Source organism: Papilio machaon, chromosome Z (genome assembly GCF_912999745.1).
Source record: "Papilio machaon chromosome Z, ilPapMach1.1, whole genome shotgun sequence".
Classification (NCBI taxonomy): Eukaryota; Metazoa; Arthropoda; class Insecta; order Lepidoptera; family Papilionidae; genus Papilio; species Papilio machaon.
The window spans coordinates 5513103-5530895 of record NC_060016.1 but is presented as its reverse complement, the minus strand read 5'-3'; the positions used below and the strand labels follow the sequence as shown (position 1 = coordinate 5530895).

The 17793-nt window shown below is 34.0% G+C and overlaps 1 protein-coding gene across 1 annotated transcript; it reads right to left on the bottom strand.

The window, feature by feature from the left end:
* Positions 1-1779: 1779 nt before the first annotated feature.
* On the bottom strand, positions 1780-7129 carry LOC106717103 (probable cytochrome P450 303a1). The gene is made up of 4 exons (XM_014510817.2): positions 6891-7129; positions 2683-3740; positions 2479-2596; positions 1780-2134 (listed from the first exon to the last, which is right to left on the bottom strand). Exons 2-4 carry the CDS (start codon positions 3738-3740, stop codon positions 1814-1816), a joined length of 1497 nt encoding a protein of 498 aa, XP_014366303.2. The 5' UTR covers positions 6891-7129; the 3' UTR covers positions 1780-1813.
* Between the last annotated feature and the right edge of the window lie 10664 nt (positions 7130-17793).

The following is a 17793-nucleotide window of genomic DNA, read 5'->3' as shown; positions in this document are numbered from 1 at the left end:
TTTACCCCCATTTATACAGAAGTTCATCGAATTATTACCAATTTTCTATGAGTTGTTTGTTGATTCTTCTTAGGTTGAAACTAGTCGTGCAATAGCGATGCTCCTAGTTTATCTATTTAGTCAGATTTTAATGAGGCGACTTTCACGAGCGCTTTTAATTCATCTCTAATACGTTTAAATTATGTATTTGTTATATTTAAAAAGTATGTATTAAGTATAAAGTTTCCTTACGTTATGTGAAATGACAAAAGTAAAAACACTGATAATTTTGTTAACACGCGCGGCACAGGCGCGGTGGTTCTCTTGAGGGTTTAATATTACTCCAACTTGTTTAATTTGTTTTTTAAATTCGGTCTCGAAGTAAACAGAAAAAATAATAACGTTCCGTCAACTTTCTAATGAGAACTTGCTAGAAGCTTGACAGACATTTATTGCATAATAAAAACCGGTTACAGCGTTAAGACCATGTACTCATACAACCTTGAAAATCTTTTCAAGTATTAGTGTCGTCAAATTTCACATTTGGTCAAAAAACTATTACATAATATTAAAGTAATATCAACATGTACGAAATTAGTTATTAGGAAACTAATAACCCTGAAACTGTACTTTTATATAATTACCAGCTGTCGCCTGCGACTCCGTCCGCGCGGAACTGGAAGAAAAAACATAAAGTAGCATTTGTGTTCTACCAGATTATATTCTACATATTTGTTAAATTTTATTGAAATCTCAGTCATCTGCTGTTGAGCTGTTCCGGAGATATTGAAGGTATTAAACATCCATCCATTCTCCACACTTTAAAATCCATGAAGTTTTTAAGGATATAGATCACAATAGAATGGACATAGAGTCATATCTCTTCGTAATTCACTTAAATTTATGAACAGTGTAATTTATTATATTATAGTTATGGAATTAATAACGGAAGTAGTAAAGTGTTTTCGAACCACAATCGTCGTGAAGTAACGGCAAGGTTACGCAAGGCGCTAACGAGCACTCTGCATGCTCGCTTATACAATCAGGAACATTTCGCTTTTTTATCAACATTTCATACGAAATGAAGTTGGAATTATGAATATTTATAACTTGGCTGTTTTATTTATTTAGAGATGACGTAATTCATGCACAATTATTAGAAATCTTTATAATATTTGTTATTTTAACACAAGGTTTACATCTAATCGCTGGTATCTGAGAGCTTGATATCGTCATCCCTCTCATTATCTTTGACAAAACAGAGATAATAATATGTTTTATACAAATAGATTTTGGTCTCAGAAACCAAAGATAAGCCAACACATGAACACGTTTTCAGAACTACAGACTGATAATGTAATATACCTAGCGCAAACTTTATGTATAAAAGGCCTGTCATGAATTTTATTGCTTGCTTTATAAAAAGTACCTACTACATATTTATGAAAAAAAAAAGCAGAGATGTGAAACTTTAACAGTACAATACAACAGAAGCGGTAACATTAGTTTATACAGATTTAAAGGTCCATATTATTGATAATGAACTAAAAATATCTCTACACTCAAATGGAATTGCGTACCTATACAAGTTTTATTCTATCAAAATATACTAAGGAAATTATACGATTTAAAAAGAAATTTATGAAAACTAAATAATAAAGTAATGTTACTTAATTTACTTTTATTTTATTTAACTCCTTTTATTATCACAAAAAGTTATTATAAACAGAAAAGTACGTCTATATATTTATATTGTAAAACATGACCCTCTTAAAAGATATATTGAATTAGTTTTTACATCTAGTAAATTCACAAGAAATATTGTAACAGATTTTCAAGTCCTTGGCATCACTAAGGCTTTGAAAGGTGCCGCGGATGGAGTGGCACCATCTATGTGATCTAATGAAGGTAGAGGTTCACCTGGAACGGGCAAGAAGGAAAACTTCTGCAGCATGCTTGTCGTGAAAATGAAGATGTTGCATTTAGCAAGCACATCTCCCATACATCTATGCTTCGATAGGCCGAATGGAAAATAGTGCTCTGGTAAAGAAAGTTTTCCATCAACGATGAACCTTTCTGGCTGGAAGGTGTACGGCTCGGGAAATAGAGTTTCGTCCATCAAAATGTTGGTGAAGTTGCTCACCACCATTGTGTCCTGAAAGAATTATTTTTCAATCAAATAAGTTTTCTTGTGATGTTCGCTGTATATAGCCTCAGTGATATAAGAGTGGTATCTAACATGGTAGCGTTCCTGCTAACCCGTTACAAGATATGTGTTACGTGATTTGGTCACAATCAAGGTTCAATCACTAGCTTCGAAAAATAATTGCAATGAGAAATGTCATCTTTATTACTGTAATCAATAGGGCGTAAAATGATAATCAATTCTATTGTTGAAAAATATTTAGGTAAAAGGAAAATCTTTAAGATGCTACCTATATATGTTGATTAATCTTGATGAGTTTTAAAGTTTAAAGAACATTTTAATGAAATTCTCACCTCAGGGATATTATATCCAGCTAGAGTGGTATTACGAAGAGCTCGATGTGGCACACCAAACGTTCTCCCCATAAAATGTCGAACAGATTCGTGAACTATTGCTTCATTGTAAGGCATGCTGGAACACGTTTAAACTTTAAATATACCTCAGTAATTTCCAATGCATTATTATGTAATTAAAACAGAATTTGTAATTTATCTTACTTTGGTCGGTCGTCTAGAGTCGGCAAACGATTTCTTCCAATAACCCTATCAATTTCTTCCTGTGCTTTTCTTTGCACAGTTTGGTTTCGTACTAAATAACTGAATCCGAAGCTCATACTCTTACTGGTTGTTTCTGTTCCAGCCATAAACATATCCATACACATTGCAACTAATTGACCTTCCGAATATGTGTCTCTCTCACCGTGTTCTCTTAGATTTCGTAAATATACTCCCATGAAATCTCTGCTGTCGACATCCTCGTCTAGATTTTCCTTATGCCTTGCAATTTCTTCTCTTAAAAACCTCCATATTCTTTTGTGTGTTCTAATGAAATCTTTGTAACCAGACATCTTAGGAGCAATAGTAGCTAATATTGGAAAATGACTAAAGAGTGCTCCAACCATGTCGACATTGCGGAAAAGATCAAATAAGAGATCCTGTAGTATTATCATTTGCGGGTCACTAGCTTGATATCGTATTCCCGCCATCATAGTCCATAAAGTATTTAAAATGTAAGTGTTAAAAAAATTATGCATGTAAATTCCGTTTTTGGCTCCATCTTTGCTTATTAAATTTGCGACGTCATCCAACATAAAGGATGCTTCAGTGCAAGCTATATCACCCATACCTTTTCTACCAAATCCGAATTCTTTAAGATGCTTAATTAGGAATCTTCTTTGTTCTTTCCATAGCTCTCCATCAGTCAATAGGACCCCTTTCCTTTCGCCCCAGGTTCGAGTTTGATAAAAAATACCTTTTGGTCTTCCATCAATGTCTTCGTTGTATAACATCTCCTTGTTTGCATCAAGTGAGTTCACCATTACGATTTTGTCTTTACCTATCTTGAGACCTAGCAGTGGTGAATCTTTACAATATGTATTACATAATTCTTTAACAGCTTTGTACAGGTAGCCAGTTTTTTCACGTAATTTATTAACTTCACCGGCGTTACCCACTATGGGAAACCATTTAGGTCCTGGTGGAAATTTTCTAGGTCTTACAGTGCTTTTAGCGAGGAGCAAGCAGATAATGCACACTGCTAGTATAGTAAGCCACATCTGAAACAATAGAAATATATCGATTCATTACTTAAGAATAAAGGTAACCAAAACCCATGTTCCAATTTTACTTATAAAAACAGGAATGTAACTTTTGTAGAAAAAATTACAATAAATCTTTAAAATAAAGAATAATTTAACACCCGTTACCAATCGCATCGTATGAAGAAAATACTTTAATACACGTTTAAGTGCTATGAGTATGTAGATATTTTGTAATCGTTGGTTCCCACTGTTTAAATACGTGTACAAAAACACATTTTAAACTAGTACATTCTTATAAAAACAAACAGTAATAATAATAGATTTTACAGGTGTTTCGCTGTAGGATACTCAAGTTAACACTTTTACTCATTCAATTGTTTACGAGTAAAACTGCAAAAGAAGAAATCTTTTATTCTGTTTAGTATTGTTAACACGTTCACTGCGGATCAGGCCTAGATCGACCTGCCGCGGAATTTCAGCTGGTGCGGACGAAGAAAACTATGTCCCTCTCACTGGTGCGGAACGATTATCTCATAAAAAATCACGGCAGGCCTTTATCGGCCTACCACGCACTGACGGTGAAAAATATCAACTCGGTGCGGCAGGGGTTTATCGCGGCCCGCCGTCCCAACAGGCGGTTGGCGACCCGATACCGCACGGAGCGCCCCGCTTCGCTAGTTAGTGTTGAGCCATCTCACTGAACTGTACGTCGCGTTTTTTCTTTTCGTAAAATTAACGACGCACGATGGCAGGAAACAAAAGAAAAATACAAATTTTGGAAAATAAACTAATTCGCGAGGCAGATAAAAGTGATAGTGACAGCAGTGAGGAAATATTTTCTTTAAAGAAAAAAAATAGATATTTTCCTCCAAGAAAAAAAATAGATATTTTCCTTCAAGAAAAAAGAAATAGGATGTGCACACAAAATCTTTGTGCGAAATGTTTTAAAGCAAGCAAGCATAAATAAATAATTAAATAAACTATTTTTCATTTCTTTTCTACAATTCTATTTTATTTTCGATATCTCCTTATTTTTGTCTTTCCATCACTACTAAAAATACTTTCTAGTGCGGTGCTGGTCGATATCGACCCGCCACTTTCCCTGGTTCATTTCTCATTTCCTGTTTGGCAGATCCCGGGGCGAATCAACCCTAAAGAAGGTGGGTTCAAGGTTATTCTAACAGTCCAAAAAGTACACACCTATATTATGTTTTCGCAAAGTTGTAGCGATTTAAGCCGCGTTCACATTTGCCTGACGTGTTGTGTCGTGATGCGTCAGAAAGGTATCGGTCTCATACAATTAATATGGTTGCGTGCACACTTCTCTGACGCAGTGTGTCGTGATGGCTTGTGTCGTGTCGCGTCAGTAGCGATCCCGGATCCCGGTCCGCGTCAGTTGGGTGAGGTGCGGGGGACGGCGCAGCGACACGACACAGCGGGTCGGACTAGTGTGCACGCGCACGTGTCGTGTTGTGACGCGTCAGAAGGTATGGACGACGAGCTGATCGAGTACGTACGACAATATAAAGCGATTTATGATACAAAATGTAAACAATATAAGGATCAATCTATTAAAACTAAACTATCTTTTTGTATTTACTGGATGTATCCAATATCTTCTTCTCTTTTTTTGTTTTATTAGAAGTGTTGCCAGTGCCAATAACTGCATATCTTCTTCATAATCTGAATCCGAATCGGATGATTCATGAAAAAACATTGCGAATGTGTAAACTCTCCGAGAGCTATAACGGAACTGATTAAAAATGCGTCATAACGCGTCACATAGATGTGAACAGTAGCCATCACGACAGAAAGCATCACGACACGACACGTCAAGCAAATGTGAATGCGGCTTTAATCTAACCTTATGCTGGTGGGTCGAGAAAGGCCTGCCACGCACTGGCGGAAAAATCATTGGGGGCACACTTTGGCCCGCCGCCGCACCAGACGAAGGTTTAAGATTTTACTTGCCGCAGCTAAGGTGTTAAAACGTAATTTAGTCTATAGCGGAGCACGTTATAATTTTAAACAATATTACTAAGCATACATAATCAGAGTTCATTAGCAACCTTGTTTAATCCTGTATTCATTCAAACAGAATAGTGAGGAGAATATGCAATAGAAACTGAATGATACCTTCAAAGTTACTATTGTTGTATAGTTCTAAACATCCTTAATGAAGCTTATTGAATATAAGCGTAACTGCAACTGAATACAGACTTAAAGCTTGTGATCCGCATACAGGAATATTGAGAGTAAACATTTCCGATATTCTCCTATTGAAGTTAAATTGCTTGTAAATTACAGTATATTCCAGTTTGCGGTTTAGTAATCATGTATGATGCAAACTGTTACAATCGAAGCTCATTTATGGACGTTCGAGGCGTTCGATGCTCGGCCACTCTATACATGATAAGCATCAGATCGTTACCTGACAGCGTCAGATTTAATACCAGTGCACAATATATGTATGTAGGTATAATTATATTAATATGACGATACATTCGCTGGATAGATGTTAGTAAAAATGTGTTCTCGCAACTCTTAACCCAAGTTAGATTTAAAATTAGCATACTTAACGTGGGTTTCTGGGATGAAAATCCCCATTTGAAACATATTGTTATCTCTGTTTCGTGAAAGATAATGAAAGGGGTGACGATACGTTTTATACAGAGATTTTGGTCTCAAAAACCAATGGTTAGGGAAAAAAATCACAGAAACTAAATTACACTTAAACGTAAATGCTGGCTGTGTGAATTTGAATCTTAGCATTTTGTTCGTTACACTATTGTTTTCTTTGGAACAATAAAAACAAAAGTACGCAACAAAAAACATATTTGCCTTCTGAATACATAAATGAAAAACAATGTATTAAAATCAATAAAACAAAAAAAAGTTTAGAATTAAATATAAGTTTAATGTGTAACAGTAAAATATAATGTAATAAAATCTTTATATCAGTCTACTGCTAACTCCATTTGTATTCAATAATAATATCCAATTCGTTAGTAGTTGATATTATAAAATCCACTAACATAACACTGCCAATAACTTCTTAATAAAATAAGAAAAATAATATTTTTTGCATTCGCCAGCAGAAGCAAAATAAAACCAGAATAATAAAACCCGTTCCGCACAGCATGTCTCGCCAAAATTTAACATTACCTTTTAGGATAGTTGCGATCCGCGAACAAGCTTTCTCTGGGCCTAGTCTGGAAATATTCTTAGTATAAACCCGCCAACCAGTGCACGGCACGACGGAACACTAACCAGAAGCACAGTGTAACGTTGCGTGCAAAACAAGAGAAATTCTCACTTTCGCATTTGCTACCACCGCCGTTCACTGTTAACGTTCTTTTACCGACTGAGATGCATATTCGTGTTATATTCGACAGAAGTCATATACTGGTGGGGAAAGGACAAGGAAAGTGGGTGTTTTCAAAGTGGTGAGGAACGGATAGCACTAACGATGAAGATTTGTTTGCGTGTGCGAAAGCGAATTGAGAAAACGCGGACTAGCAAAATACCCTTATTGTTTTTATTAGACAAAGAAGGATATCTCACCCCGTGAGAGAGGTGCTGCTATCGCGGTTAGGCCTGTCAGCTACGGTACGAAAAGGACCTCGTGACATTTTTTTTGACATTGGGCACTACTGAGATATCATAATTTAGTTTAAGTTATGGCCACCGGGATAAATATCCCTTTTGGTCTATACTATAAAAAACTCACCAATTTTCAATGTAAAATTTCAATCAAAAATTATTTTATCAATTTGCATCAAAAACAATTTCTCGCAAGATTGATAACAGGAACTGTTGGTAGGGTAAAGCTCGGCATGTTTCTCTTTCAATTCTGTTCCACAACGAAAAAAGCGCCCTGAGTCGTTTTCACAAAAGAATCTAAGCCCCTTGATGATTTATAAATTTTAGGAAATGCCAATTTACTCGTACTTTTACAGTCTAGTTTGTAAAATTTATATTTGTAAACAGAGCATCTGCAAATAGCAATCATAATTTAATATCGGAGTATGTTTGTAATTTGCAATGACGACCTGCAAAGGGCCTTCAATATTAACATCGTCAAAGGAATTCAAAGATCAAACATTGTATTTACCTATGTATTCAAAATCATATTATATATTTGATGTTGGTCCTCTCCTGACCCAATATCCATTATTAATGAGGATTGTTGAGAATAAAATCCCTTTAACAGTTAAACTCAATAATAGATCCATAACACCAGTTTAAGTTCTTTGTCCATACAAACTTCCTTCTCAAAGTATAAAACTCGGTATATTGCCTTGCACAATAGATTAGGATTTTTATTCCAATTGCCATCCTCAGATTGGTTCAATCTGAACTGAAAATAATTAAAAAGTGAAATACTTCGATTATTATTGGCGTCGAGTGTAAGGCCAATCGTCCTATCAAATTTTAGTAAGATTTTTACTTCAACAATCAGACCTCATTGTCCCAAGTAGGTCTTTTATTTATCAATGTTTATCATAGTGGACTCGAAACTACTACTTTCAGTGTGTTTAAGAATTAATGAGAACATAACAAGAATGGCATTGACACAGTTTTTGTTTTATTTGCAGGCCCGTCTTTTTATGTTTTGTATTCACGTCTATTTGTTCCCGTGCATTACGTAAAACGCCTAAGTCAGTTTCTTTTTATTGCAAAAGTAATGTCCACTGAAGTTATAATTCACATGAATAGTTTTCACTAAATTTAAAGTTGTCATTCTTTAAGTACCTACCTGTTTATGGCTGGATAAGAAATAATGTCTCAAAAGTATTTTTTAGTTATAAATCGCGACTTAAATACACTCCAGAAATACTCCAGTAGTGCCGTATATGTTTATGTCTTGATCCCCTTAACTAAATAAAACTGCAAAATATGTGAAGATTATGACCTAAAAGATTTCATGTATAATTGCTTTTATGTCCATACTTGGTTAGGTTTCACAAAGCTCAGATCTTTGCTGTCAAAATTTCGATAAGACGAAGCTAGTTATTATTAAAACATGAAAATATTATAATGAAAGGTCGCTATTTTTATAAAAACAAAGAGTTAGGACCATTAATAGAACGCAATTTTACCATAACTTCAAAGTAATAAAAAAGTAAAAAATGCCATAGAAATTTCACGACAAATAACATTATGGTTCTAAATTACGAGAACTTAAAAACGTAACTTAGTTTATAAGTTTTTTTTTGTCTTATTCCGGGTGTCGTGAAGAAAAGTTTTGGCAGTGTAATTTCAAAGTAACAACAGTTGAATTTTCATTTTTATTTAAGTGTTACATCGATACTACTAATATATTTTATATAAGTTAAATATCTCCGTTTAAATTAATTGCTTTGAGTCATCGAACTGCGAATCGCATTGCTTTTATGGTAATTATTAGTTATTGACGCAGAGCATACTTGGTCTAATTAAGTTGTTCAGTCACTAAAGACGCTAGGAGTAAGTTCAAAGCAATGCTGAACGACTTGGAGCGAAAATAATTTCATTTAGATTTTCTTTTTGAAATGAAATATTTTTGTTATATCTTTTATATATCTTTAAAATAATGAGATAATTGTTTTTCATTTAATTTTAAAATGAAATAAGTTTTTAATAAAATTTAATACGAGTAAATGTAATAATATAAATTGAATACCTCGTCAAGATGCCATAGGCTGTATTTATTATGGGAAATCTACATTTAATTGATGGATAAAGTAAACAATTACGTTAACTTCGGGTTTCTGAGATCAAAATTTCTGTTTAACACATATCATTATCATACATCGACACAACGGATTTTTAAAACCTGAGATAGATCTGAAAATGAAACTTTTTTGTTTTTCAAATTATGTGTACTTCCTTTCTAGCGTATTTCTTCACTCTGCAAACGATCAGCATAAAAAGACTTAAGAATATAGGTTTTGTTTTTTCATATAAATTCATTTCTTTTTTCACGCCTTTCAAATCAAATACTCCGCATGCTTACTGCCATTTTACTTACTGTGGATTTTTGAGACCGAAATTTCCGCTTATGTTAATTTAATTAATGTTACTATTGTTATTTCAAAGACAACGACAGGGATGGCGATATATTAATACAAAGATTTTGGTCTCAGAAATCCAGGGTTAATGGAAAGTTGTCATATACACTCAAAACCTGTATATTACCGTTCTTTTGTTAGCAAATTAACTTGGCAAACTCTCCAAATAATCTTTACGAATTGGCTATAATTTTAAAACTGAACTTTGAAATTTTTATAATATCCGCGTAAGTATAATTTTGATAATATGCACATAATAGCATTAAAACAATTTGCAAATAGGATGTTAAGATAACGTAAACTTATTTTTAACGTTTAATGGTAACAGGTAACACGGTAACTGGACTGCGAAAGTAACGATGTTATCGACTTTTGACTCGATAAGATTATATTACGTAACACCTGATCTCCAAGTTGCCCCGTTAAGCAAAAGTGACATTACAAATAAAGGGAATAAAAATCGAAATGGGATATTGAAGGGGTATTTTTAATTTATAAATTAACTCTTGTGTTGCGAGCAGGTCCAGCAGTCCCATTTTTAATTAATATAATAAATATAATACTATAAATTTCACATTAATGTACATTATTAATAATCTTAAAACATATTTTAATAGTGGCAAAGCCCGCTACAATAACATATGTTGCTCGGATGGGCCATATCTACGAAGAAATATCACGACCACACAGAAGATCGGCGTGAATTGGAAGCAATTCCGCTCTTCATATGAGTGTGCGTGCCGGAGGCCTAATATCCGTCCTCTTCTCCTTTCCACCCCTTTCTTCTAGGGGTGGTTAGGAGTGGATCGGGGAGGAGGACGCACATAGGAAGGGGAAATATCTTCATTCTGTGCTTTCCCTCCTCTGTTGATTAAAGATAGGCAACGCATCTACAAAAGCTATAGCTATTGGCAGTGGCCGCTTCGCTTTTTTGCCAATTTAATTGTCCGCTTGGTCGTTTGCCGCCTTATACTATAAAAAATAGTTAAATATACGTAATTGTTTTCCTTGTGGAAAATAAATAATTTGTTGCTATTTAACACAAGGGTTGTTATTTAAGTCAGTGTGTCACGCGACGCCATCTCTCTTATCCTATGTACCTTGTTACAGACTACAAAGGCTATTTTTTTAAATTGCTATTTTCTTTTCTTCCGTTATAAAATTCGTTGAATATCACAGTTTCACTTTTTGTCGATGCTTTATAGATAATTCATATTTCATGTTTCCAACACCATACGATTTTGTTTCGAATGAAATTTTGCCTCTGCCTCTGTACTGTTGGTTGTAATTTTTTTTAACTAATTATTGGTAAGACTCCCAGTGTTTTTCTACGAGTCGTTATTAAAATGAGTCTGAATAACATTTCAATGTAATATTTAAATCTTTATCTATATATTTTTCTATGGAAATGTCATAAACAATACCTAGAGTTTTCGCGTTTATGCAAAATATATATTTAATTTAACTAGGCGCTTTGATTGAATTGCATATTTTCTATGGTTGCCAACAGATCTTTATTTAATTATCTGGAATTGTGTACTTGACTAATAAAAAAACGACTTTTTATAATTTTCTAATTTTATCGACAGTTTACTGTTAAAGCATTTTGATTTTAAATGGGAAGCGAATTTAATTCTTTGATTATATATTGTTGACGAGACACCCCACGCATATCTTAAGCATGTGAGATGTATTAAGACTGTTTGAATATTAAACGGACTGTTTAATATGTAAATACTAAATCATGTTTTGTTATTGAATAAATAAAGATCAAAAATCGTGTTAGTTACACTATTTATAACTCAAGAACGGCTGAATCGATTTGACTGAAAAGTGGTGCGCAGGTAGCTTAGAACTATTAGTATTAAATAAAACGAACACTATCTATAAGAACTTTAGGAATAAGTTAAAAGGACAATGGACATGAGTTCTGCAAGGAAAACCAATGTTGTGTTAATGTTAATGCAGCATGATCTATAAAAGTTCAGATAACCTACCTACCATTTTGTTCTTTATTATAGAATTCACAACATATTAATCGAGAAAAATTACTTTTTCATCGTAATAAGTTGCGAATATGTGTGGGTTTTTAAAGTACAACTCATTTTAATTTCTCTTAAAATTGACTGAATGGAAGGACCATTCAGTCAATTTAAGGACTCGATAAAAACGAAAGATTTAAATGAATAAAATCGGTGAATGAATATGAGACTTAAAATTACATTGTGCAATACCTACATAAGTTGCTAGACTGGTTGACGAAGGTCGAATTTTTTATCAAAATAACGAATATTACTTAATACATGTTTGTCTTTTATACAATTCTATAGTCTCTTTGTTCAAACAACAAGGGTTGAACAAACCAAAGAATTGTATACTTAAATATTTAATGAGTAAACATATCTTTCATTATTTGTCCGTTAGAATAAAATCAAATCACTACACTTTCTTCGATTCGATTGAATCTATTTCTAATAATAAATGATGAAGTTTTATTCGTTGTGTTTGATAAATTCATAATATTGCTCAGAGGAAATGAACACGTTCCTAGTTCGTCCAACTTTGATGAACTTTGCCAAGCAAGCGATATAGACGTAAAACTTTTTAAATTCTAAGCCAGACTTAGAAATAATATTTCAATAGTACTTGATTCAATAATAATTGCTGTATTTATTAATACCTTTGATATTATAACTAGTTGTAGCCGTAGACTTCGTCCTCGCGGCGTTGAAAAAACGTAATAACTAGCCTATGTGTTCTTACAGACTATGTTCTACTATATAACTCGCTAGCACAAATATGGACAATGTAAGTCTAATATTTGGTTTTCGAGACCAAAATCATTCAACCAAACCGTTATCCTACCTCTAATCATATTTAACAAACCAGAGATAACACTATATTTTATAATGGGATTTTGCTCTCAAGCAAAACCTCCCAAGGTATCATTCAATGATTGCAGAACGGAAGATGCGTAAAACGCGAAAACTGAACGGTTCCGAAAAGATTGGAAATTCATTAGTTGTTTTTTTATTATAAAAGTTCTTTAAATAATCATTTTAAAACTTTAGCGCAAAATGTACATTGAGAAGGAATAAAAATCGTTTAAAGTTTAAAGTGAAGTTCGCAGAGATCGAAACTAACTTTCTCGAAGGAAAGGTGGAAAGGGGCTAAGACTACATACCACAACCTGACTTCCACTACCGAATCGTTGTATAAAGCAAATTTCGCCTCGCCAACAAATATTTTAACTAATTAGCCTGTTTCACTTGTTATCGAAAATTACAATTATGCAATTGTTGTTTTAAATAACTAGTAATAGTTGTTTCAGGAGGAGGAGGCTTATTAGATTACGTCGTTTCATTTCGTTTTCAACCCCATCGAGTAAAAAATGAAGAGTCGTTTCTATGTAATTAAAATTATTTTAATATGGAAATAAGACATCACCCAAATTTTAGAGGCAATTTTATCACGCAATTTATTGACACATATATTATCTAAAATAATAAATTATAGTGTGAATAGGAAATAAATAAAGTCTAGGTAATCGTTAAAGATCTATAAAAGTTCTGCTTTCATTTACAAGTATAAGGTCTATCGTACACAAAGCGACGTAAATCGTCGATATTTATAATGTATGGTTGCGTCCTGGGAATAGTGTTCGACGCGTAGTGCGTCGACGCTACACGTCTATTTGGTCAATACTGGTACAGCGAGTACATGTCAACTGTGTAGATTGAACATTTATTTATTTACTTAATCACGCTAACAGCATACATATTAAAAATAAACAAATTAAAAATACACTGATACATTTTGTATGATATGTATACCAATTAAAGGCATTCACAAATTACATCAGACACATGTGTTATACTTACTTATTATAAAGATTATAGATGTATAGCTTATAATAAATTAATGTAACCGTGATTTTTTTTATAAAAGAGACGTTAGTTTCGAAACACTTGTACAAAACATATCGGCGTACCTATCGGTACTATATGAAAAAAAACAACAATAGTTTGACATCCAAAGTCAGAATTTAATTCCGGAAATACGTATATATGTCGTATCAACACAAATCAATCATTTTCAAAGGTATAGTATCTTACACGTCCCTCGAGAGGTAAAAAAGATTCTTTTCCTTTTCAAAGTGAAAATTCTCGGAACTTGTTATGTGAGATAATGCTGACTGAAAATACTTTTCCGTTTTAAGTGCCAATTTATAAAACGTTATAAATTATAATTACGATTATATATGTATAAACTCAAGTAAGTATTCTGTACGAATACGTAGCATTGATTTTAGAGGTGAAGATGGTTAAGATAAGATGGATGGGCTGTAAAATAAGAACGTTCTTAAGTAAGTCTTTGACGGCCCGCTTCTAAGTTAGTGCTTAAGGTTTCTACTTACGTGAATAGAAAGCATACAAAATGTTTCGTTTGATACTAAAAAGTGTTATTAACGTCAGGACCTCTTAAGCGAGAACTTCAGGATATAGTTTCTGGGTGTTATTTATTATTTTAATTTTTGACAGCAGTAAATGAAACAAAAATCAACCTTCAAAGTTAAATAACCTTTGCCTTTGTGAAAATAACAAAAACTATATCCATTTATAATTATAAATTTCATAATAATAAATTACTTGCTCTACTAAATTTAATAATACTGTATTCTCGTATATTAAGGAAAATAACAGAATTTTATGTAACAATTTTGATTGCTAATTTTTTTTTAATAAAAATGTAGCCCTGTATATACGAAGGGCTACACAATATTTTCATATCACATCACATGCTTTTTGTAAAAATTTACTGAAATGAAAATCACTAACAATAAGTTTCTACACAGAATAAATTAACAAGAATCATCGTGGCACGTGTATCTAACTTCAACGGGGATATTGTTGGGGTTGATCGGCTTATATGTTTGTTCCCCTTCAGTAAATGGACAGAGAATAAGTGATTATACTAAACAAACAGATATCTGTTTCTATAAAAATATTTTACTTATCTTACTTCTTACTAATACTATAATTGCAAATGTTTAGATGGATGGATGGATGGATATTTGTTTGAAGGTATCTCCGGAACGGCTTCGATCTTGTTGAAATTTGGCACAGATCTGGAACAGAACATGATCTCAAAGAACACATAGGCTACTTTTACGTTTTTTTATAATTCCGCGTGAAAGGAGTCGCGGGCGACAGCTTGTTCTATTATATGTAATTCCAATAAATTTCGTTAAATGGAAATAGTTACTAAATCTAGTAACTTAAGTACCAAAGTTAAGTTGTGTTTTGTTATAAAATGGTTTAATAATGAACGTAGTACTATGGATTTTACGGAGGGCGGGACCACCTTCTCTTTCTGCTCGTCCTCTCTTGTGTCGATAAAGGTAGGCAACGCATCAGCAATTGCGGACGTCTATGGGCAGCTGTCGCTGCGCTTTTTCGGCGAATCAGTTGGTCGCTTGCTCGTTTGCCACCTTATGATAAAAAAAAACTTTCATACAAAAAAACACTCTAGTCAGCGTCAATCTATAATACTCGTACTAATATTATAAAACACAATAGATGAGTCTATGTTACCACACAAAATGGCTAATGGATCTGGAGGAACTTTATACCAGAGATACACACCAATCTGGCAAATGCATAATCTTTTAACAAAATTTTTAATTCAACTCCGACGAAGTACAAGTAAGTAAACAGCTTCATCAGTAAGTTTAAGAAGCTATTTTCAGTATTTACATTACTGGAAATAATACATCGTGGTAAATTCTAAAAGAAAAATCTTCGCATTGTATAAAAATAAGAAATTTCTACAAACAAAACACTTAAGTATGTTATAAAAGCTTTTTTTAAATAAGAAAACACTGCATTGAGAGATTAAATACGTTGCAAGCATTTCGATTTTAGTAGTAATATAAAGTACTGCTCGCAACAGATTACGTCTACGGTTGGAAATAATCTCACTGATTTGGTATTTAGTATTAAGTATTTGGTATTTAGTATTAATATTTTGTATTAAGTACATTTAGATACAGCAGGCCTTACAAAAGCAAATTGCTTTCCCAATTTAAGACTATTCATCTGTCTTATAAAATATAGTAGTCACAACTTTGAGGACCAAAAGCATCTACGGCGTAGTATGCAGTGGTACCCGGAGCGGTCTAAAATAATAGTATGATAATTAGTTGCCCCCGTGTGATTTTGTCACCCGTTAATCGCTAGTAATAGGATTGCTAAAGTGAATATTAACCTCCACTCATAAATAAGTCAGTAGAGAATAAAAGGGAATGGTACTGGCAACTAAATAAAAAAGCAAATTATACAGACTTTAAAGCTGACCATCTTGGCCAGGCTCATCTTACTTTTCTTTATGAATATTAGGTCCTTACATATGAAATTGGCGTTTTTCGTACTGGCCACTTTAATCACGAATTTCTCCTCTTTGGTAAGGAATTCCAAATTCAAATTTGTACAGCTATAGACTCATGTATTTGTGGTTCGATGACCGTCATTCATTTGTTTTTTTTCTTCTGTTTTTTTCTGTTTGCGTCACTCATTTTACAAAATGGAAAACTTAAAATATCGCATTATTTACGAGTACGAGTTCCGCCGTGGCACTAGTGCTGCGGAAACGACTCGAAGGGTGAATGATGTGTATGGCGGTCGTGTTGCAAAAGAAAACACAGTTCGTTTTTGGTTCCAACGTTTTCGTTCTGGAAATTTCGATCTGCAGAACAAGCCCCGTGGACGGCCTGAGACTCAAGTTGATAATGAAGAGTTGAAGGCGAAGATTATGGAAGCGAATCCATCGCAAACCACGTCCGAGTTAGCTGCAGGGTGCGATGTTAGTGATAAAACTGTTTTAATTCACTTGAAGCAAATTGGGAAGATTAAAAAGCTTGAAAGGTGGGTACCTCACGAATTGACTGAAGCAAACCGGCAAACGCGCGTCGACTGTTGCGTTACATTACTAAACCGGCACAATAATGAAGGTATTTTAAACCGAATCATTACCCGTGATGAAAAATGGGTTCTTTACGATAATCGGAAGCGCTCAGCGTAATGGTTGGATCCTGGCCAGCCAGCCAAATCCTGCCCCAAGCGAAAATTAACCCCAAAAAAGTTACTTGTAAGCGTTTGGTGGACTAGTGCCGGTATTGTTCATTACAGTTTTCTCAAATCTGGCCAGACTATTACGGCTGATGTCTATTGTCAGCAATTGCAAACCATGATGGAAAAGCTAGCGGCTAAACAACCTAGGCTGGTCAATCTTTCCACGCCACTGCTGCTTCACGACAACGCTAGACCACACACTGCGCAACAGACGGCTACTAAATTAGAAGAGCTTCAATTGGAAAGTCTAAGACATCCTCCGTACTCCCCGGACCTTGCTCCAACAGATTACCATTTTTTTTTAAATTTGGATAACTTCTTGCAAGGGAAAAAATTCAACTCCGATGGGTCAGTCCAAATCGCCTTCAAAGATTTTATTGATTCCCGTCCGACTGTTTTTTTTAGTAAAGGGATCAATGAACTACCTATGAGATGGCAAAAGTGCAATGAAAATAATGGTTCATACTTTGATTAATTAAATATATTATATTAAAAAATATTCGACTTTTTGTTCCTCCCATACAAAACGCCAATTTCATATGTAAGGACCTAATATTATCATCTCCTTGACCTTGTCCCATTTACGTAGGTTCCCGTCCTCCAAATGAATCTGTCTGCCGTCATTTCCATTGTCACCCCCTTCTTGATCATGTCATCTTTCACGCAATCCATCCATCTCTTCCTAGGCCTACCTCCACCGGTGTACCCATCTACAATTATACTTAACGTTCTCTTTGCCACATGCGATTCTTCCCAACCACGCTAACCTTTTACTTCTCAATTCTTCTACTACCGATGCTACTTTCAGACTTCCTATAATATTCTCATTTCGTATCCTATCCGGTCTTATTACACCACACATCCATACATCATGACAGGTCTTAC

Bases quoted from the DNA above. Each gene is read 5' to 3' on its own strand.
- LOC106717103 (XM_014510817.2), bottom strand. From the start codon at position 3,740: ATGTGGCTTACTATACTAGCAGTGTGCATTATCTGCTTGCTCCTCGCT. The intron at 2,597-2,682 runs GTAAGATAAATT...AACGTGTTCCAG, and splicing joins ACTCTAGACGACCGACCAAA to CATGCCTTACAATGAAGCAA. The intron at 2,135-2,478 runs GTGAGAATTTCA...TAATTCTTTCAG, and splicing joins CTGGATATAATATCCCTGAG to GACACAATGGTGGTGAGCAA.